This window comes from Amphiura filiformis, chromosome 8 (assembly GCF_039555335.1).
Source record: "Amphiura filiformis chromosome 8, Afil_fr2py, whole genome shotgun sequence".
Lineage (NCBI taxonomy): Eukaryota > Metazoa > Echinodermata > Ophiuroidea > Amphilepidida > Amphiuridae > Amphiura > Amphiura filiformis.
This window is the reverse complement of record NC_092635.1, coordinates 51,231,940-51,253,663: the sequence shown is the minus strand read 5'-3', so window position 1 is coordinate 51,253,663 and position 21,724 is coordinate 51,231,940. Positions and strand designations below refer to the sequence as shown.

The window sequence follows — 21,724 nt, the reverse complement described above, 5'->3', positions numbered from 1 at the left end:
TTAGTCGTCGTTGGTGTTTTTTGTTGATACTATTATGAAGCTTGATTGGGGAATTAGCCAAAGGAAAAATTAGAGCGTGGTACCGGATTTGGAGTCCCATGGTGTGCGGGGCCAAAATCATCGGGTATCCGGGCTTAAGGCACAATGATCAATATTCAATTATGCAAATAAATTATCGTCACAACAATAGAGAAAACATGAAGGCCGTAGGACCGGCAGGCCCGAGGCCGGCGACCCCCATACGACGATTTAACACTACAAGTGGGCCCCGCAGGGCAAGAAAGCAAGAGTAACCTTAATGAAAAACAATATTAAACCTTAATGTAATTTGACACCAAAGAATATATATTCTACTTTTAATATTAATGTTTGAAACTTTTACCCCTTAATTTCCATCATTCTTCAAGCCCTGTTTATAGTTTAAGCTTGTTGGATATCCATTATTTCTCGGTTAGTGGTTCTTTGTAGCCCTGCGGGGCAAACTAGTTGACCTTTTAATAACAAAATATTGCGTGGAGTGGGGATCTATGTGCACAGAAACAGCCTCGTGCACTTTTTCATTTAGAACCTAAAAACAATATTCCTTTTTGAAGAAGGTTAAAAAATGAAATGGTTTAAATCTCATTGCAGCCTAGATCATGGATGTTCAGCGTGGTTGTTGTTGGCGATGTGAAAAAATAATCGAGAATGAAGTGGCATGTGGTTCTTGTGGAGTAGCCAAGTATTGCAAAGAGAAATGTCGAGAATGGGATAAATATAGGCATAGTCCAGAATGTCAGGAGTGGACACCAAGGCAATGCTCAAATCCAAATTGTGGTCAAACGGAAAAATTGAAAGAGGTATGATTTTATATCTTTTTGTCTGTCTGTCTGTCTGTCTGTCTGGGTGTCTATCGGGGTGTCGGGTGTCTGTTTGTCTGTCTAATTGCAAATTGAAGAGATCGAATTGTCAGAGTAAATTATCATTTGTAAAGTGTGAACAAGATGTTTCAGTACGGTCAACAGCAACCAATAAAGCATATTATTGATGTTGCCAATGCGTCTTTAAAAGGATATTGAAAAGACATACCATTTATGAATCGTTACCTGTGTGTCGATGGCTACAATTGATTTTAATTAATTGTGGTAAATCAATTAATTGATTTTAATAAAATCAATTAAAATTGGATATAATTTGGTTAATATGATTTACAACTTTAATTAATTTTGGTAAAAGTAATTAAAATTTTACATAATTTGGCAACATAAAATATTACAGTTCTGAGGTAAATTTTACATGTTAATAATGATGTTCTATACACAACGTTTATGTAAACATTTCTCTGTGTCATGTCTGTCTGCCTGTCTGTCTGACCGTCTTCCTCTCCCGTTCCTCTGTCTATCAATATTCTTGCTGTGTACCGTAAAAACTCGATAGTTATATGTGACCCGGCAGCACAAATGAGCCGTAAATTCCCTAAATTGTATTCTGAGTTATGGTGTAAAATGTGTACGAAGGTCATATTCATCGGTTACAAGCTGGCCCGACATCCGTCTCATTTCAAAAACTAATCAATAATCCTATTGTTGAAGTGGATAATAAGCTTCTACCTTAGATGGCTATAGAACTTTTAATAGCTCTGGTCTTTGTTTGCTTATATTGCTAAATCCTGTTCAAGTGGTGGGTTACCAGGCATTGTACAGGTATGCATAACCAACAATTAACAATGAGAGAACGTTCTTAAACCTCGTTGACTTGGGGATGATTTGAAATGACCACCAATTATGACTGTTTGATATTTATTGCCAACAATGTGGAAAAAGAGACACATGTAAAAACGTAAAAAGCTATAATTATGTTGAAGGAGCAAAGTTTAACAAACCATAACCCCGCTTCTGGATATCGTTTGAAGTCAAATGATATACCATTTTTAAGTTTCTGATGTTTATTTTTTAAACACAAAATAAAACAAAATTGACCGGAGGAGGAATTTACGGCTAATTCGCCGTGGACGGTCACATATATGCTTAATATCGAGCGCTTTGGAAACATGCAAACATGAAGAGCCAATCTCATCCACAAAAGTATAAAAAGGTTTTAAGCAAATCATCGATTCGCATAGTTACATACTGTACGAACAAGTAAACCTGTAAATTTATGTCTCAACCCATTAGCTCAGTTGGTGAAGCGCCGGTACAATTTCATGTTTTCGAAAGCGCTCGATAGTAATAAATTATGCTAACTATCGAGTTTTTACGGTATATTATCTCTCCAATAGCATTTTATCGTGTCTTTGTTTATTGTCATTTATGCAGTGCTCGGCTTGTTGCAGTGCTTGGTACTGTGGAGCAACTTGTCAGCGACAGCGTTGGAAAAACCACAAGCCAGGATGTCAGCAATTTAAGCAAGAAATCCTACGAGCTGCACCTGTCATGAAAGAAAAGTTTGCTCGCCTGGCTACTCTGCCTGTTGTCGCTCCGTTTTACATCGGCAATGCTTTAGGAGTAGATTTGTTAAATTTAAATTCGAATGAAAACGCCAAAGATAAAACATCGGTTAAGCCATCAGAGCAAGATCCACTGCTGGGTAGTTATTCGATTCTGTCTGCAGGTTGTGGCAATCTTAGAAACTGGATTCTTACAGTTGCATCCTTACCTGAAGAGTTCAAAGGCACCCTGCACACCGTTCTCAACGATTTCGACCCATTTCTGCAAGCTAGAAATGTATTGCAACTGTACATGATGATAATGTACTCTGATGACCCCAACATCGCTGAAAGAATCACCACCATCTGGTACTCTCTTCATTTGCCTGAAGAAGATTACCAGTTTCTGGTAGATTGTCTCAAAGAGCTTCAAACTCTTTCAGCCGGTGATCTTGCCAATGCTACTGGAGGTATCGTACAACTTGCCGAAGCAGATATAGCTCCAATGCGAGAGGTTTGGGAAGCGTGGCTGAGTTTAGAATGTCGAGATGGTTATCCAGGTTACATCAATCTCCATGAACAGCGCCAAAGATTGATCGATGAACCAGATTCGGTGGACGGTATAAGACTGTACCGATTGGGGTTGCCTAGAGAGTTGCTTCTATCGTATGATAAATACAATAAAAGAGGGGATTTCGTCCCTTTTGTTGGTACATGCAGTCAGAATCTTGCATACGATAATCCGACATTCACAGGCTTCATGTTTTCTCTTTCTAGAAAAGAATCCTTTGAAATGCTATCATCACCCAAAAAGAACAAGTTTGTGTACTGTATCCAGCCTGATCTAACTCCATTCGGTGAATGGGATTATCTAAGAGTAAGGAAACATCATTATAATAAGTCCATGGTTGTGATGTACCATTCGTACATATCTGATCAGATCAAGAGAGTTATCGCAAAACTGAAAGCCGGGTCTCTTACGATATCTATAATCGTGTGGAACTGCCTTGACCTACAAACAAGGCTAAACGTAGAGTCTTGCAAATTTGATCGCATATTCACATCGAACATCGCTGATTATGCTGGCACTCAGGTTCTACTGAAGGCGATGAAACCGTTTCTCAATCGTGATAACAATTGCTCCACGATTGTAACTCACTACTGGAACTGGCACTTATACTTTCCGTGGGCACGATTACAAGGTCCTCCAGAGTTTCATGAGTTTCCACAAATTGCACTTAGTGGTGGACGCTTCGACATGATTCAATCATGCGCACTTGCAGCAACCCACGATATCTATTCCGATGACGAAAGAGCTCACGCGAAGCTTAAGGATCCGAAGTTTGTTGTGACTGAAATCACTAGAAATTTTGATCGTGGGTTTTACTTCCCGCAAGAATACTTCAATTACATGAGGTGGTTTGTCAACTATTTGAGAGCTGAATACCTGGCAATCAACACTCTTCCAGACGACTTAAGATCCACACAACAAGTGCCGACCTTTCAAGAAGTGAAACAAAGCGTAGGGTTTCAACTTCGAGACTTTCGTAAGGGAGAACTTAATAAGGTTGTACCATTTTGTTATCGACGTAACGTGCGTACGGTGAACCTAATGACTGGAATGGATAGAACCTTGGAATGGCATCTCCCTTGATGTGCACTTGGGAGCTATTGGATCAATGTGTAAGGATACATTCTATCAAAATAATTCAACATGTGCCGTTTTACATCAGACGACTTTCTTGTAGATTAACATGTTTTGGGGTAAAGACACTAAAGGGTTGGTGATATTCACTCGAAAGAGATTTTTTTATGTTAGAATACGCAAGATTCTGTTCAATATCATGGTTAGTGGTATATAAAATTGGACAGAGGTTTGACTTCAACACGGCACAGGTTCAAACTCATTCTGAACGTTTTCACTAGATCGACATGTCGACATCTTCAGGACACACGATGGGCGGGCGATGGTGTTGATATGCTGTGAAGACTTGAAGAATTCTGCTGAAGACGTTGTATCTAGCCATTATGGTCCATCGAAAAACGGTCAAGGTTAGCGGGATATTGAGCTATATTGTTTAGTTTTGAAAACAAAACTCCAAAGCAGAGCTAAAAGGGTTGTACCATTTTGTTATCGACGTAACGCGTGTACGATGAACCTAATGAGTGGCATTAATGGACGGAACACTAGAATGGCATCTGCCTTACGAAGTTATTCGAGCCCCGGCACAGTCTCTGTTTACTTGATTGAGCTAACGTGAAACTCCCCTGGACAAGCTACTAAGCTTGTTGTCTCGGTTACCCGTACGAGAACTCGGGGAGCTGATCCTGGCTGCGGTGATTTATTGTGGTATCTGTAGGGTGTGCGCTTTTTAGCTGCAAAATCTCTGATTGTCGCCAAATGATTTATATGGTGTGTTTTGGGCCACAATGGTCAGCTTTATCGGCTACGTTGTTATGCACAGAATTCCTTGAAAATGATATAGGATTTGTGTATTGATGAGACATATGGAACGGTTTGGCTACAAAACGATTCTCTTATAAACGCATCTATGTATAGTTTCCATCTCCATGCACCTGAGTAGTACACAAAACAAAAAAACACCCAAAAAACCCAAATTCGTTTTATAAAATCGTACATCTTTTACTATATTTTTTTTACAAAACACCATTTAGATCGCCGTACAAATAATTTGACTGCTCATGGCTAGAAGTAGGCAGGTGCAATAGCTGCCCTGTGAACGTTTGGCAATTTACACACAATATATTATACTCATCTACACATGGCAGCTATTGCACTTACCCACTGGTGGCACTGAACAGTCGAATTCCTGGTGCAAAATGATGCATGATGACAAGTTCTGACATAATAGGAGTGAAAGTCGATATTTCCAGTTCATTTATTTATTATTTGGGTGCACCCATAAAAACCAAATGAAGTAACGCTATGGTTATGTTAAAATGTCTCCCAATCCAAGCGATAACGATGTCACCAAAGATAATCCTGCTAAGATGGTAAACGAGATGGTGAAGCTCCCTGTCATATCAAATAAGAACCTGTATTGACAAAATAATAATAACGGAAAATGAGTGCCCTAAAGGTGGTGCTATTGGGCTTTTCCACTTAAAATTCACACTACCCCTGTGGAAGATTTAGGAAATATCTGCCACAGGGGAAGTATGAATGTCAAATGGAATTAACACATTAGCAGCTCCATTTGAAACTCATCTTCCCTCAGGGGAAGATTCAGGTTGAATCTTTCTTAGCGGGGGGTGGAAATCCCGGGGGGCACTCACATGTTAAGGTGGTACGGGTATGTGCGGCGGTCAAGGGTCCCTTTTTCAGGCTCTCCAGCAGTTCCTTAAGCCCCATATTTGGATCTGCTCCAGTTCTTTGGGATAAGTAAGGGGAAAAACGGACACCCGTTCGAATGCAGAAACGAAGAAACTCTAGTACACACAATATCCAGATGTGAAATCGACAGGATTTGAGGAATCACATCAAGTGTGATGTCAGGTTGTTGAACTTGTTGCGTTGTTCTTTAGCCATTTCCAACAAAACATCAGAGCTAACATATAGGCCTAGAATGTGTCAATCGGGACCTGAAGGGACTTCTGCAAACAATGAATAAAGTTCAGAATAAGGCAAAAAAGTTTCCTGTCGGTGGCCTAAAAGCCTAAATGCAAACATATTTTCCAGAGTCAGGATCATTATGCACTTCGTTGAACAGTGATCTTCAGGTTTGAATCAGGATTATACCTTAGTCGTCCGGAAAATTGCAACATTAACGTAGTGACCAACAAAGAAGACTGGCGGATAAACATTCCTAAACAATGAATTTTAATTATTCTAAATGATTTCTTGACATTAAAGATTCATATATTGTTAACTTAATCAAACAGTGTGTTCTGTTGTGCAATCTGTATTGAATTTGAGTAAAAGGCGTTTTAGACTTGAGAGTCATATACGACTCCTACAGCATCACCTAACACGACACGATTTAACGAAGCCCTTAAAGTGCCCTCCGGGGAAGTATCTTTAACTAACGAGAATAAAACTATTGGTTTAGGATTTTTGCAAAATCCAAAATGGCGTTGCTCTCAACTTGAGACGAGACCACAGAGGTCGGTATACACAAGAGCCGCATTAGTCTACATGTTCACGTAACCTCCTTCAACTCATTTGCATAGAATTGGATACCAGAATCGTATTCTGATTCGTCGTGCCTTCTAACCTGTTCTAATTAGCATACTTTTGGATACCTCCATATTTGGTATTACCTAATTAATTATTTATACTTCTATGGTGTTTACATAGTGACGTCATTAGAGCTGGTCACTTCGTCAAACATCCGACGAACGAACGTTTGCAGTTTTCTTTTTATTACTGTTATATCGTGAAATACCATATAGCTGACGTGTTAGTCCAATACCGTAAAACCCCATCTACAAGCATATAGTGTGCTTCTGATGAAAGCTACGTTAATCCACCGCCATTATAGAGTTTGAGCAAATAGATTACGGATCCAAGCATATACAAACAAGTATTATTTTAAGACCGATCTATTGTATTTGTATATTAACACTTGCTTCGAATTAATTAAGGTTTTATAAAAAACACTATATATGCTTGTAGACGGGGTTTTACGGTATGATAGGAAAATATTATAACCGATGACCCCATGTTCACATTGGCTAAATAAGCTGTATTTTCGCTGGAAAGGGCCGGGACGAGTCGGCCATTTTGTTTGCAAAAGGCATGTTCTTCTCCCGTTTTACCCGGAAGTGGCAGCACCAGAACAAATGACGTCATTTCTGGATTTCAGCCGGAACGATTACGTTCACTGCCGTGCATCAGTATACGCTTCAGCGTATCTAGGTTTTACTAAAGTAAAACACCTTTGGACGAGACAAACTATATTTCTATGTATCGCAACACCCTCGAATAGAGCGCGGGAAGCGCGCGTGGCTGCGCAGCATGCGTCCACTCGAGACACATGGGGTATTAGTCCATGGGCCAATAATCAAAAACCTCCCCTTTTAGACATTTTCATCTACCATGTTAATCTGTTAGCCAGAGTCCTCAGCTGTCATAATCTGCGTGTTAGCCGTTTTAGGTATAATGGGTATAGGCGTAGGGGCCAATCAAAGCAGTCAAATTTCAAAACGGTCTCAAACTGTTCGTCATGAAAATAAAGTCAAATAAGGAATAGTTTGCACTGTCTAGAATGTTTCGTTACTACCAAAATTTGACAATAGTCAACCCTCCCCGTAGGCCGTATTGCCCATTAACCGTTAACCTATTTTGCGATGTTCCGTTGATGGTGAGAACTTTTCTTTATTTGACTTGTTTTTTTTTTATATGACGGACAATTTGAGACCACTCGGTGAAATCGGAGCACTTTTAGTTTTTGACACTTTTGAAAATTTGAAAATTTGCTTATAACTCAAGATAGATAGGTAGGTCAAGATAGACAGATAGGTCAACCTATAGGCCTATTTTTTCTGAATCCTTGACCCCTGTGTTGAGCTATGCTTAACTCCTATGCCCGGGGGGGTACTCAGTACAAAAGACTAAACGGGGATGGACTTTTGACTTTTGGTATATTAATGGGTCAAAATGTCTTTAAAAATATTTATGGGACCACTTTCAAATTCTCAGCGGCACGTCCCTACCAAAACCAAACTTGAGTACCCCCCCCCCCCCGGGCTCCTATGCTGATACCTACCACCAGATTAATGGCAAACCGATTTTAATATTTGAGGGTCCTGGCTAACTGAAAAAACATGGTGTAGGAAAATCCCTGTTGGCCTATCAGACAGCACCACTTATTCACTTCAGTGTGTTTCAACCTTATGCAAACATAAAATAAATAAATAAACCACACGCAACCAAAAAAACCACATCGGCACATTTATTGATAATAAGCATTATTTACATTTACAAATGAAGAAAAAATTATTGTAAAATCAGAAATTCCAATTCTGCGTTTTGTCAGGCCGTTGCAACTCATATACCAGCGCAATGCAAAAAAGTGGGGACACCGTCGGCTTCCCCCGTGTATTATTCGCCGGTCCCATTATCACGTGACTGAAGAAAAATGCTGCTGCCACCACAGAATTAGAGACAGAGAACCGGGACTCGACCGCCATCTTGATACATTATGAATATATGAATATATAATTACAGAAAAATGCTGCTGCCACCAACGATAGCTAGCGATATTGGCTACGTAAATCGCGTAATTATATAAGGACTCATTTTTTGTCACTGTCCTCACGTCGGTGAACGGAGTTGCAAGTCCATCGCACTTCGTGCTCTATTATTCGTCCATGGTTTTGTTTAAAATACATTTATTGTATTAAGAGAAACCAGGAAGCAGTACCAACATCATGAACGGAGAAGAAGGGCAATACAACGGCATCCTCTGTAGACTCTCCGTAGTCCATTGGCCCCATCTTATTTATACATAAACCCTGATCCTCTGCGTTAAATAGTACAGAAGTGTTTTGTCAAGAGTTTTGTTTTCCGTAATGGCTACAGTACTACTTAAATTGGATTACATATACAAGGAGGCAGCAGCGACTGCAGTCTTTATTTAATCTGTATCAATTGGTGTTATCCTATACATTTTGGGTTTGCGTAAATGCAAAGCCAATAGCAAACATGGAAGATAATAGTTATTATGAAGATATGATGTATTTTTTTAGTACTCTATATACATGTATCAATACCAAAACTTTTCAAAAGTACAGGGTTCAACATCCCTAAAATTCATCAAAATTATTTTTTGACATTTTTTAGAGCAAGCTTTAATGTGCTAATAAACCACACAAACGGCAAACGTACAATCTAATAAAGATCACATTTGATATGTAACACGAATGAAGGATAAAAGTATACCAACGCCAAGTGACGCTGTTCAATGAATTCAATGTTTTACACGCGCATGCAATCAGTCGAAGCTGAGGATAATCATTGGGCCCTAACACTTACAAAGTTAATGTATTAGCAATGTTTTATAAAATAAAGCATGACCTATTATGGTGAAATTGACCTACTCATACTTGTTAAATAATTTGGTAGGGCAGTTCATAGGCAAACTATTATGTACAGATAATCATTGATGTGAAGGGACTTATAGATAAATAAAAATGTTCTATCGTACTTAATCTCGTAGTGATTCCCTCATACTGATGAACCCCAAATAATTATAAACCGTTCCTTTGTATCACTATGACTACAGATGGCGACATTAACGGATTCTGAATCGAGCATCGAGCACAATCGCGACATACTGATGAATCCCTCATTAAGATAACCAGCACTTGCAAAATCGTGTAACACGCTTGTCATATCAAAGATACAAACTAGGTGACGGGTACCTTGTATTTTGACGAGCTAGCTGGAGGCATAGCGACTATTATGCAAATTAGGAGTTTGCCAAAAATATTTGTGCCGGAAAATGACGAATATTTGCACTTTTCTTTCCATTACTGTTATATTGTAAAAATATTTTTCCCGAAAAAAAGTTTTTCCCAGTTCTTGTCGCAATTTTGCCACTTTTATTTTTCAATAGTATGTAGAAATCACGTCATAATTAGTCATTCTTATTGATGAAAGATGAGCTTCATGGGATGTACCATTCCAACATTCGCTGCATACCACGAAGTAAGTTTACTCGACGTACGTTTCGACGGTACCGATAAGGAGCAACTTTGTTCAGTTCTCCGCGCCTAAAATCACGAAGTTTCAAGCCTTCCGTGTGTTTCACCTCCTGAAAGGATGGCGGTGGCAGCGGCTTGGTGGTTGAGGCTCCCAGTGATGCCGCTTTGGGAATGCAAGCTACATCACGTCCTAATCCTAAATGCTCAAATGCGTTCTGCATGTTGACAACATTTCGTAACTCATCACTGACGTCTTCAAGAGGTTCGTTGAATGCTACATACTCTGCTCTCAAGTAATTGACGAAGTAAATCATGTAGTTGAAATACTCTTGAAAGAAAAACGATCCGCGTGCCATTGCTTTCTTGCACTCGACACTCATGAGCCTGGAATTGTTCAAAGATGATTCCTTTGTGTCGATGTGGGTGTCTTTCACGGCTGCAGCTATGCAATTAGACATGACTTCAATTCGATCTTCGCCTGCAGTTTCAGGACTAGTTATCCTCGCATCTGGAAACAACGCATACCAATGCCGGTACTGAGTGACAATCACCGAGCATTTATTTCCTCGATTCAGGTAAGGCGTCATGACTTTGAGCAACGGCTGTGTTCCCGCGTAGTCCGCCATGTTGGACGTAAAGATGCGATCAACTTTGCACAGTTCTGGATTAAGTCTTACAGATAGCTCGAGGCAATTCCATACAACAAAGGAAACGGTAAGAAGACCAGCTTTTAAGCATTTCAACACTTGTTGTATCTGATCCGTGATGTATCCATGGAACATAACTATCATTGATATGTGGTAGTGGTTCTTCTTTACTTTCAGATAATCCCATGAACCAAACGGATTCATATTCTCCTCAATACAGTATACAAACTCTAACTTCTTCGGAGATGCGAGAATCCTCTGTACTTCGCCCATATCAACACCTCCAAGGTACGGATGTCTGTAGCCAGTCAACGTTGGGTTGTCATATTGAAGATCGTCACGTTTTGATCCAAGTGGCTGGAAGTTTCCAGTTGCAAGATAATCGTCATACGATTGCACAAACTCATCTGGAAGCTCTGTCTTGTACACTTTAATACCTTCAGCTGCATCTGGGGAGTTTCTAAACCCTTCCTGCCTTTGTTTGTGAAGATCAATGTAGTTGGGATGACCTTTGCGGCATTCTAGATTTAGCCATGATTGCCATACCTCTCTCATCGGAGCCATGTCTGCATCTGTAAGTCGTATGACGCCTCCAGTTATCTCATTCAAACCAGTGGCTGTAAGATCTTGAAGTGCCGTCAGACAATTTACAAGTAAGTTGTAGTCCTTTGCAGAAAGTTTAAGCGAGTAATAGATATTTGTGATACTTGTGGCAATATTATCTTCATCTCGGTGCATGACCATCATGTAGAGCTGCAACACGTTTCGGGCTTGCACAAACGGATCAAAATCATTGAGAAAGGTGTGCAGCTTGCCTGAAAACTCGGCTGGTAGAGACGCTACCGTATGGATCCAATTTCGTAAATTACCACAACCGGCTGATAAAATGAAGTAGTCGCTTTTCAGAGGATCTTTGTCACCTGGTTCCTGCTCACAACTGCACTCATTTGCCTGAACGTTGAGCATATCGACTGCTAGGGTATTACCGAAGTAATATGGAACAGCCAACGGAATGCCACGCCGCTGTTTAAAATAGCTCTGTAGGGCTGCACCTTTCATGCGTATTTCTTGGGCGCGTTCCCGACACTTGTGTTTGTGGTCTTTCCAGTGTGCCTTTTGGCAAATTTTACCGCAGTATGAAGCTTCGTTGCACGAGGTGCACTATAAAGAGATAACGGATAATAAATACACGAATTAGCATAGTCGTGAGTATTCAGCTTTGGTCAATGCATAAATCTTTCCTGAAAACAATTTGTTATATAGTCTGAACTTGTTGGACCATTAATTATCTCACAGGGACGGTATTTTCTGGTTTTCTCCCTTCTTTTAAGTTTGCTATCATCATTAATAGAAGAAAGGGGGTGCTCAAATTGGAGTGCCATTGTTTTAAAAATCAATAACTAAAACCCTTTGTACTCGCTACAAAGTAGCTTTTCATAAGGCCAAACAAATAGTATGTCTCGGAGCTGCCGCCCGCGTTCGTTTGGCGGTGCGCATTTTTTTTACAAAATATCGGTTAAAACATGCATGCTGAAAAGCCCAACAATATGTCGCGTATACAAGTAAAGATATTTTAAAGGTTACTTCTCTAACCTCTTTTAATGACTGGCGAGAATCGCTGGTACATGTTGGATTACTGCATTGTTTTGGTCTCCATTCCTCACACTCTGGCTGATGCCTGTATTGATCTCGACGACAACATGTATCTGAACAGTACTTGGCTACACCACATTGACGACAATTCACTTCTCGTGTGATGGCATTCTCACATCGCCAACAATGACCAAATATAACATCCATGTTTGGTTAGCAGACTAGTCCCAACCTGACTATAAATTACCTGAAGTAAAAATATGCATAATTATGTATGTATATTGTTACAAATAATTATTAAACTGGAGTAAAAAATTGGCATTCTGGGGTAATACCAAAGACCAAGACCTTATACATTGTACACTACCAGAGATGAACTACTCGACATGTTCACGCAACCTCCTTTAACTCATTTACATAATTAATTGTTAGCCCAAAATTAAGGTAAAATTTTGTGTTTACCAGACCAATTCATATATGAAAATAAAAAAAATATATACTACCTACCCAACCCCACCAGGTAAAATAAAAAGATCAAACAAACATACCAAATTCATGCTTATAAATCCCCCGTGCATCGAAGTTGCATGAGAGCCGTGATTACATGATCTGGGGAATTACCGCTTGGTGGAAATAGCAGACGACATCGTCAAAAAATATTAGGGACGCACCAATTAATTCTCAGGGGGGCATGGGAGTTTGGGTCAGGCGGATTTTTTTTGCCGCCGAATGGGGCAAAAAAAATTCGCCGCCGAAGGCGGATTTTTTTAACCGCCGAAGGAGGCGATTTTTTTTCCAATTTTAATATATACCTTTTTAATTCAGAGTTGGGTGGGGAAATTTTTTTTTTACTCATTAGTGAGGAAAAAATCGCCTCACTGTGGCTTAGACATTAGGGACGCACCATTAGATAAGATATCAAAGTCGGGGGCTGGGTAGTTGGGGACTGGTCGTGATAATATTATTTTTAGCACCGCTGTGAAGCAATTTTTAGCACCTCGGTGTAGCAAACACAATTTTTAACACCTGGGCGTGACAATATTTTTAATCCTCGGTGAGACAATTTTTTTCTAAATCGTAAAGTTCCTATATTTTCAACAATTTGTTTTTAGATTTGAGAAACGAATTTTGTTTAATATAAGTCCATATTTTTACCATTTGTACATGTTGTACGTTCTGTGGCACATAAATTTAGCGTGCCGCGGAAAAACATCGTTATTTTTAGGTTAAAATGACTTCACACGGGGAGTTTTTAGTGTCTTTTATATTTAGTGTCTTCGGATTATTTTCTTCAAAACATAGACTAATGTGTAAGGCTTTCTCACGAATATCTACATCCATCTCCAAAATACCTACCAGCTCAAGGCTAAAATTATATGATGAAAAAAGGAACAAAGCGCGAAAAAAATTGCAATTTTAAATCTGAAAATATAGTCAAATATGGAGTTAATTTTCTTTGCTAACTGTGAACAAAGCTAACCAGCCCACTCACTCCTTGATATGGACCGCGTGGGTTTTTGTTTCTTAGGGGCCTTACTTCTGTTGTCATGGCATGTGTGATAAATGTAAAATCAACAGCCTATTTTTACCAATTGAATTTCGATTTTGAGGGTTTTTGATCAGTCACTTGAATATCACCAGCACGGGCTTTTCAAGTTGATGGTCTGGTAAAGTTGATAGGTGAATGGTAGTCATGACATTTTAGAAAATAATGACGAATAACGTTTAAAATATGCTTTTTCGATCTATTTTGAACTGGTAGGTCTAGAGCAGGCCTTCTCAAGTAGTTTATTTGAAGTGCCAACTGGGAAATTTTAGTGATCATGAAGTGCCAACATGCTAAGGGTGGATTTTGCGATGGAGCGTGTGCGCGACTAAACGCATATCGGGTGGGGTCCAGGGGCCTGCCTTATGGCCCCTGGAGGGGTCCAGTGTTAAAGCCCCGGCCGCGGGGTCCAGGGCAGCGCCCCCAGAAGCTCTGAGATTTTGAGGCTTTCTAAAGGCTCATATTTGGTATTTTCACCCCTTTTTTGTCAAAAAAATTATGTGAAAAAAAACGCGCCGGTTGAGAAGGCTTGCATGGTCTAGAGTATAGTTTTAAAATATTTGATAACGATACTTACGTTATTTCGTGGAATCAGTCCTTCCCTCATAAATATCTTAACAAGACTTGCCAAAATTATTACATGACACGCTAGACGGACGTGAGAGATCAGCGTAAAATCCCAGGCTGCTCATGTAATAATGATGCAAATTTTAATGGACTTTGTTTGTGCGGAGAGATGCTGATATATAGGTAGCGATAACTGTAAAATATCGAGGCTCATGCTCACGCAATATTTTAATACTGCTGCTCATGTAATCATGATATTATCAAAATCATGATATGAGGTGGTTCCATGAACTTTCATCAAAGATGGTAATATATATAGGGGAAGATTTAACCACTTTGGCGATGGCGAATAAATTATGAGCTATTGTAACGGACACAAATTGGCAAATATTTTGTCACTTAAAGCCTTAATGTACGATCTTTTTAAATTTTTAGATTTTTCTTTTTTTCTTCCAAAATGATAATATGTAATCAATATGAAAGTTCCCAATACATTTGGACGCGAAAAACATTGGAAATTTGCAAAGAAACAACATCATAAACTTCACCTCTATCACTCGAAATATCTCGCACTTTTTGGATTAGAACGGCGAGTGCGGCCTGAGAGTTAGTTTTCTACGCAGCCAATTTGGTTATGCTCCCTCCACATGTATGGAGAGAGCGTAACCATGGTAACCAAACTGGCTTCGTAGGAGATTAAGATTTGTGACCGTTCCTACATATCATAATCTGAAAAATTATGATAATATGTCGGACCAACAGAAAATCATCCCGTTTTGCTACAAATAGGGCGAATTTGACAGTTTGCTCATAGATGTAGGTTGGAACATGTGAAAGTATTACAAATATGCCAAAAAAATCGGTTTTGAAAAAATAAAGGTATATTCTGTAAAAACATCGTATTTTTTTTTATTTTTTTTTAATTTCATCAGCAAGCTTTTATTATTCACGAGACAAGAATACACATACAATGGCACAATAGTTTAAAACATTAAAAATAAACACTTGCAGTTTATATTAAGGCTTTAAATAACGATATGTTAGAATGTTTGCAGTAAGTTATCAAAAAATGTTTTTGAATGAAAACGTTTTATACCTTTATATACCCTTTATATAACCCGACATTTAAACGTTTTCTGGCAACCTTTTCTATAACCTTTTGCGATGTCAAAAACATAAGTGTTTGCTGGGAATGGTAATAGCCAGAGTGGACTACGGAGAAGTCTAGGGTGTGACCCATTTCGTTAGCATGGATAGATGTTCTCGTGTTGTATGGTTGCTGTTTTGTGATGCGGCAAATCAAGTTTCAGATGGAGCTGAATAAAACCCGTTTCCCTTTCCCTTTAATTCTACTCCAATGGCAACTCGAATGAATTGCTGTATGAGGAAAGACAACTCAAGTCATTAAAATAAAGAACTCCATGGTTGTAGGTTCAAAAACAAGTCCTCGTTTAATGGTGAATACGAGTAGGTAGTGGGATATGTGGGGAAATGGGCTCATTTGGGGTGTGTTGTAGATGTATGTACGGTGTGGTGTGGATATGGGGAGGTGGATATGTTGGGGTGCGTTTGTTTTTGCCAGCAAACGAGGACACACACTCGCACTTCACATTCAACCCGCGGACCACCTTGCAATGGGGGACCGTCCTCGGTTTCTGGAGGCCTGCAAACGACCACAAATACAACCTCTATCGGTATATAAGAAATAACGTCCGAAATTGCTAGGTTAAATTCCATACACACAAAAATACACAAACAAAATGGCGGAAAAAGTCCTCGGTATGTCGATTGAGTACGGATTCAGACGACCACGTTTGCATGGTCCTTAACAGCGTCCACGTTTGGACGCGATTACACGTGTGGGGGTGAATATGTGAGGGGGTGCGTGGGGTGGGGTTTGTGTTTGAAAATCACATTTTTGCTGTGTAATTAATATGCCATTTGTAGTTTGTATGTATTTTTATTCTGTAGCGCATTGTTCTTTTTAGAAATACACTCAATAAATCTTTGAAATAATAAGTAAATGATAAAAATAAAACATGAGGAAGTAAGAAGATCCAGTCTACGATTATAACAGAATTATTATAAAGTAAACAGTAAGGCTGCAACGATTCTAACTTGAAACAATTTATTCTTTTTTACAAAAAATGTAAAAGCAGATGTAGTCATTAATGTACAGATACAAGTATTAACCTTAATTTTTCGGTTTCCCCTTTTTAGACTTTTCTGGGTACATTCGTAGAATTTCTTTTACAAAATATACATGCAAAGCAAATAAATTTTGAAATTGTATGGACACTATGAACATACAGGGTGTATCGCAAACTAATTTTGATGTATGCCTAAAATTTATATACAAGAACGGGTTCCTACTATTTTTAATATTTTATTTTCTGTGATACACCCTGTACAGATCTTTGAACAGATCAACATTAATTACGATTAAAAAATCTACTAAACACATCAGGGCCAGAAATTCACGAAGGTCTCAAAAATTATGTCAAAGTGCAAATTACGCATTCGTCAAATGTCAAAACAAAGAACACGACAAAATGTAGCTTTTTAAATATTTTGATGTAATATGCTAAGCTTTAAAGTGATTTTAAAATTCTAAATTTTACCCGGTATTCTTTAAGAGATGTAAGAAAAACCTAAATGTGTCACGTCTTTACTAATCGAATAGGTTTTCAAATTTTTAAATTATTCAAAGGATGTTGGGCTCAATATTAAGAGAACACTTCACGAATTCGCCCTCGATGTCTCTTCTTAGTTTTGTACACATTTTTTCAACAAAATTAATAACAATTGTATGAAGAAATAACTACCTCTCCAATATATCAAATATCACATTTTCACAGTTCGAAAAACTTATTCCGAAAATATTTCAATGTTATAATGGACTTTTCATAATGTGCTTACGAATCAAAATACTAAATTTACAATACTTCTTAACAGTTCTCTGTTTAAGGCTGATGAAAGTCGATTTCGAGTTTCCCGTCACCCGCCCTCGTGTAAATTTTGACCCATTGAATTCGATATGATACTGTCATAATACATAATACTGCTTTTACATACAATAACAAACAGTTCAAATCTCATGGATCTTCAATGCATGTAGAATTAAAATTTTTACCAAACCATCATTTGTTACACCAATATTTTGTTAGTTGTCTACACTTCAGACCAGAGGATGATTTAAGCACTTCCCACCACGCCACTGCGTTGCGGTTAGCACAGCTGTATGAGTGAACATGATACCACTGCTCGCACATTGCATTGACGGGCATGGTTGAAGTTGGACTGATATATTTACAATAAAAACGCATTCAAAATGCTAGTCGATTTCACATTTTATGTTACCTATTATGTGAATTGTGAATTATCCTTTATGCATACATCACTTATGTTCTGAAATCGACAAAGTAATAATGACAAGTTAAGTGGCAGTTGAAACTCTAGTGATAACACGTTTGCAGTGCATGATGGAGCTTCCTTAAATCATCCTCTGACTTCAGACAGTATAGCGCTTACATTTTGTTAAAACAAATTAAAGCTTAGACCTAATCTAAATAGTGAATAATGAAAATGCTGCCTCGCTTGTTTCTAGAAAATGTGACGGGAAACTCACAATTGACTGCCCACAGCCTAATCGTGTGTTTATACAGTTTTCTAATTTGTATTGTACAAATTCGGTATATACTCGTGATATTTACTAGGTTTATCAAAATATTGATAATAAATAATATAACATGAAAACACGTGAAGTGAAAAATTATATTTATAAGAATACTATAACAATAACGAGTTGGGTGTTTTTTTAAAGAATTTCTTGTCGTTATAGGATGACAAGAACAGAATAGAGTATAAATATGGTTCCTCAAAAGGTCACGTACACGGAATTATCCCACCAACTGAAAAAGACTTTTTTTTTTAAACGTCGAAATATTTTTTTTCAAGCTGACGTCTGTATCAACCAAATTTGTGCGTTATGCAAGAAGTTATAATTTATTAATATCTTAATGGTTTGTATATATTTTGGTACAGTGCCCTGTTCTGCGTAACTTTAGATATAGGCCTATTACATATTCAAATAAATTAAAATTAGTTTGTAAATATGCAACAATTATATATCTGTAATTTATACTTAACCTGGTTCCAATGGTAATATTAAAATAATTTCAAATAAATGTATAAAAAAAGTCAGTATAATACACAAATAAATGATTATAAATTTATATCTACAACATATTCTTTAGTCTCAATTGCAATTTTGTTATATCACCCATTCACCGCTATATGGTTAGAAACGCTAAGGCCTAAAGTATACGTAAACGAGCAGACGTGTGATTAGTTCGGAACCGACAGTAGCGAGGTGTTTATACGATTATATCACTTTTCGATACTGATATTCCCACGTCACTCATTATCATGTGCGTAGGGTGTTCTGATAACCGCTTTAGGTAGGGGTGACAACCACCTGGGGTCCTTACTCCTATAGTTGTAAATACTGTTATATAATGTGCAGGGGTGTCCGCAAAATATTCATGATAATTTATACTTTTAGATGCATGGCACTAAAAGGTTTTAACTAAAGGTTTATACAGAAACAGAAATTTATTTAAAAAAAAACAAAACTTAAAAGTATTTTAAAGTTGATATCACTAAATATTACATCAATGTATAGTACTAATTTCTTGTGCTTTTTTCTACTTGCTTAATACTAAAAATGTTAACTTTATGTTATAAGTCCTTAAGAATTGCCAACGTAGGGGATAAGAAAGAGTTCTAACTTTTAAGTTTTTTGATGTTTAGGACGAAGTTGTAAAATAAAGACCCTTAAAAAAGACCATTCCAAAACAATGTAAATTTGGTTGTGGATTTTTGTTAATAATCCACAAACTCCATAAATAAGCTGACACAATCGTGCAATCAAAATTAATCCCATCGTAACGTTTTGGAAGCGGTCTTTTAACATAATGCAGAGTACTGCTCTCTTCCTCGTGATTATCCTTCCGTAGTATGATCTTAATGCTCTCCGTGCTAGCCATGCGCTTGAATGGAAAAAGTTCAAATTTTGAAATATTTTCTCAAAATATCAAGAGGTATCTTTAAATTACTGAATCAATACTGGGCTTGTTTGTACTCATTTCAATGCATTTTTCATGCTGATTCCAAATATTGTAATGAAAATTTACATTTCTGAAATTTTTGAATTTTGAATTTTTTTTTGAAACATGTCGTCTGCAGTCGACACCCGCGTGAAGAGAGTTAACATCAGGAACAGCTCACGAGATCTCTTCTGCTGTTCTCAATTCTGCCATCTAAATCCATTGACATACTGACAATGGTAGACATCGAACTGATCTACATCATGTGATACTAGCTGGTTGTCGTTGTCTTCCTCATTATATTGGAGCCATCTAGTTGGCATCTCTCTTGACAGAATCATCCAAATCCAGATACAAGTGATCTAGATCATAAAGATCCACATCAGTGGCATCATAGCTCCAATATCATCCCCTACCCAGCGGTCTCTTAACAGGTACCGTTTGGTTTGGAAAGATTGTTCACCGGCTGAATCACTGGAACGTAACAATCATGTCTGAAAACAAAATCGTGGGAAACATATTAATTGTTATTTCACAGATTTCATTTAGAGGTAAAAACAATGGCATAACCTTTTGATCCTACAGTAGACAATGACAAATTGTTGCTATTTCTTGTACCAGTTTAAACGGGGTTTTTTTTGGCAGATATCGGTACCATATGGAAAACTTTTGCCCTGATTTGTGCATTAGCTATTTGTTTGCAACACTCAGTGTGTGTGTGACCTTTTTGTACACGACGACCTAATTGCACGGCGCATGAGCACTGCTCAGATAAGTGGACCATTCACTTGTCCAAATGGGTCCTAAACATTAGCGTAAACAGAGTGAGTTTGGCCTATAGCAGGAAGTATAGCGTCGACAAACACATCCCCGTATCGTAAAGTGTTGTGGCCCGAATCGCGGGTCAAATAATCGAAAAGTCGCCCAATTTTTCTCTTTACCATTGGTTTCTATGGGACAGGAAACTATCGGAAGTCGCGGGAGACAATGTTGAAAAGTCGTCCAATTTTTTTCTTAACCATTGGTTTCTATGGGACAGGAAATTGTCAGAAGTCGCGGGGAAAATCTTCAAAAGTCGCCCAATTGGGCTACCAAATCGCGGGTTTGGCAACCCTGGAGACACGGTCCTCGTGATTGGACATGTTTTGCCCACCTCTTCCCATGAACCAATCACGAAGTGTGTTATATCACTGGAAAGAGAATATTATGTAGATTTTGATTCCGTCCGACGACCTCACATTTGACAGATAGTTTAATTTTGCTGATGAATTTAGCGCTGGCAACCCGTAGAAAATCATCAAAAACAGGCACTGTCCTCATTGAAGCTTGAAAAAAATGACCAAACGAAATCAAAATTGCCCACCGGTTCCCGTCATTGGATATAATTGAATTCAGGCTTATTTGAAAGAAGAAGTTTTATATTTTATGAAACCGTCCGACGATTATAAGAAAGTTTATTTTACAAGCCATCAACAGCAAAAGTTTTGTCAAAAACGAAAAATGCGTCGACGGAATCCCGTGCTTACTACCAATTAGGCCTGTGTTGAGCAGATGCGCGCAAGTTTTGCATATGTGGTTTTTCTACTCGGAAGACATGTACTTCGGAATCGGTCTACTTTTAACTTATAATAAAGGTATCAGTAAGTAAATATCATCCTGCAAACACGGAACGTTTTTGTAAAAGATTAGAAAAGGGTTGCCCGAACACGTTTAAATATTGGGTTATAAATACATGCCCTAAAAATAGTATCAACGTTATATAATTTTTTTAATTTGCTGCAAACACTTATTTATTAAGTGTTGACAAAATATTATTTTGGAAAAAAACAACATTTTGCAAAAGAAAAAATTCATTAACACTTCGACAGTATTTCAAAAACATTTTTGAAGTGTATTTTATTTCAAAATGTTTATAAACGTTTCCATGACCTCTATACATTTAACTGGTCGACCAAAATGAAAACAAAACGTTTCAAAAACATTTGTTTTGTGTTATCAATATGTTGAATAAGTCTGTTCCTGAAGATGCACTATCTGCTTGCAATTCACAAAAAGGGCTATTCCAATTGAAATCCATACACACCTATGCAAAGGAAGACATGACCTTTATAATCTTCCATACCGGGAGTGTGAATTTCAAGTGGGGTTAACTGAATTGGTGGCCAAGTTTGAATTCTACACCCCCTGTGTG

The 21,724-nt window shown here is 38.0% G+C and overlaps 3 protein-coding genes across 12 annotated transcripts in view; 1 reads left to right on the top strand and 2 right to left on the bottom strand.

Annotated features, from left to right (window-relative positions):
• The first annotated feature begins 635 nt into the window (after window positions 1–635).
• Window positions 636–6,293, top strand: LOC140159182 (uncharacterized). The gene is made up of 2 exons (XM_072182565.1): window positions 636–839; window positions 2,295–6,293. Exons 1-2 carry the CDS (start codon window positions 639–641, stop codon window positions 4,056–4,058), a joined length of 1,965 nt encoding a protein of 654 aa, XP_072038666.1. The 5' UTR covers window positions 636–638; the 3' UTR covers window positions 4,059–6,293.
• A 2,666-nt stretch (window positions 6,294–8,959) lies between these two features.
• Window positions 8,960–14,632, bottom strand: LOC140159181 (uncharacterized). Of its 2 annotated transcripts, none has more exons than XM_072182563.1 (3): window positions 14,436–14,632; window positions 12,313–12,559; window positions 8,960–11,880 (listed from the first exon to the last, which is right to left on the bottom strand). In XM_072182563.1, the coding sequence occupies exons 2-3, from the start codon at window positions 12,517–12,519 to the stop codon at window positions 10,036–10,038; spliced, it is 2,052 nt and encodes a 683-aa protein (XP_072038664.1). In that variant the 5' UTR covers window positions 12,520–12,559; window positions 14,436–14,632; the 3' UTR covers window positions 8,960–10,035. The 2 variants fall into 2 exon arrangements, with proteins under 2 accessions (XP_072038664.1, XP_072038665.1); XM_072182564.1 differs by lacking the exon at window positions 14,436–14,632 and adding an exon at window positions 12,861–12,913.
• A 1,904-nt stretch (window positions 14,633–16,536) lies between these two features.
• The window catches only part of LOC140159180 (uncharacterized), a 74,685-nt gene continuing 69,497 nt past the window's right edge, over window positions 16,537–21,724 (bottom strand). For all 9 annotated transcript variants that reach the window (XM_072182554.1, XM_072182553.1, XM_072182555.1 and 6 more), the window contains exon 13: window positions 16,537–20,027. In XM_072182554.1, the coding sequence (XP_072038655.1) occupies window positions 19,961–20,027 (67 nt within the window). In that variant the 3' untranslated portion in view covers window positions 16,537–19,960. The remainder of the gene's footprint in view (window positions 20,028–21,724) is intronic.

Coding starts and splice junctions, on each gene's coding strand:
- LOC140159182 (XM_072182565.1), top strand. CDS start 639: ATGGATGTTCAGCGTGGTTGTTGTTGGCGATGTGAAAAAATAATCGAG. Junction 840..2,294: donor AAACGGAAAAATTGAAAGAG/GTATGATTTTAT, acceptor TCATTTATGCAG/TGCTCGGCTTGTTGCAGTGC.
- LOC140159181 (XM_072182563.1), bottom strand. CDS start 12,519: ATGGATGTTATATTTGGTCATTGTTGGCGATGTGAGAATGCCATCACA. Junction 11,881..12,312: donor CTCGCCAGTCATTAAAAGAG/GTTAGAGAAGTA, acceptor ATCTCTTTATAG/TGCACCTCGTGCAACGAAGC.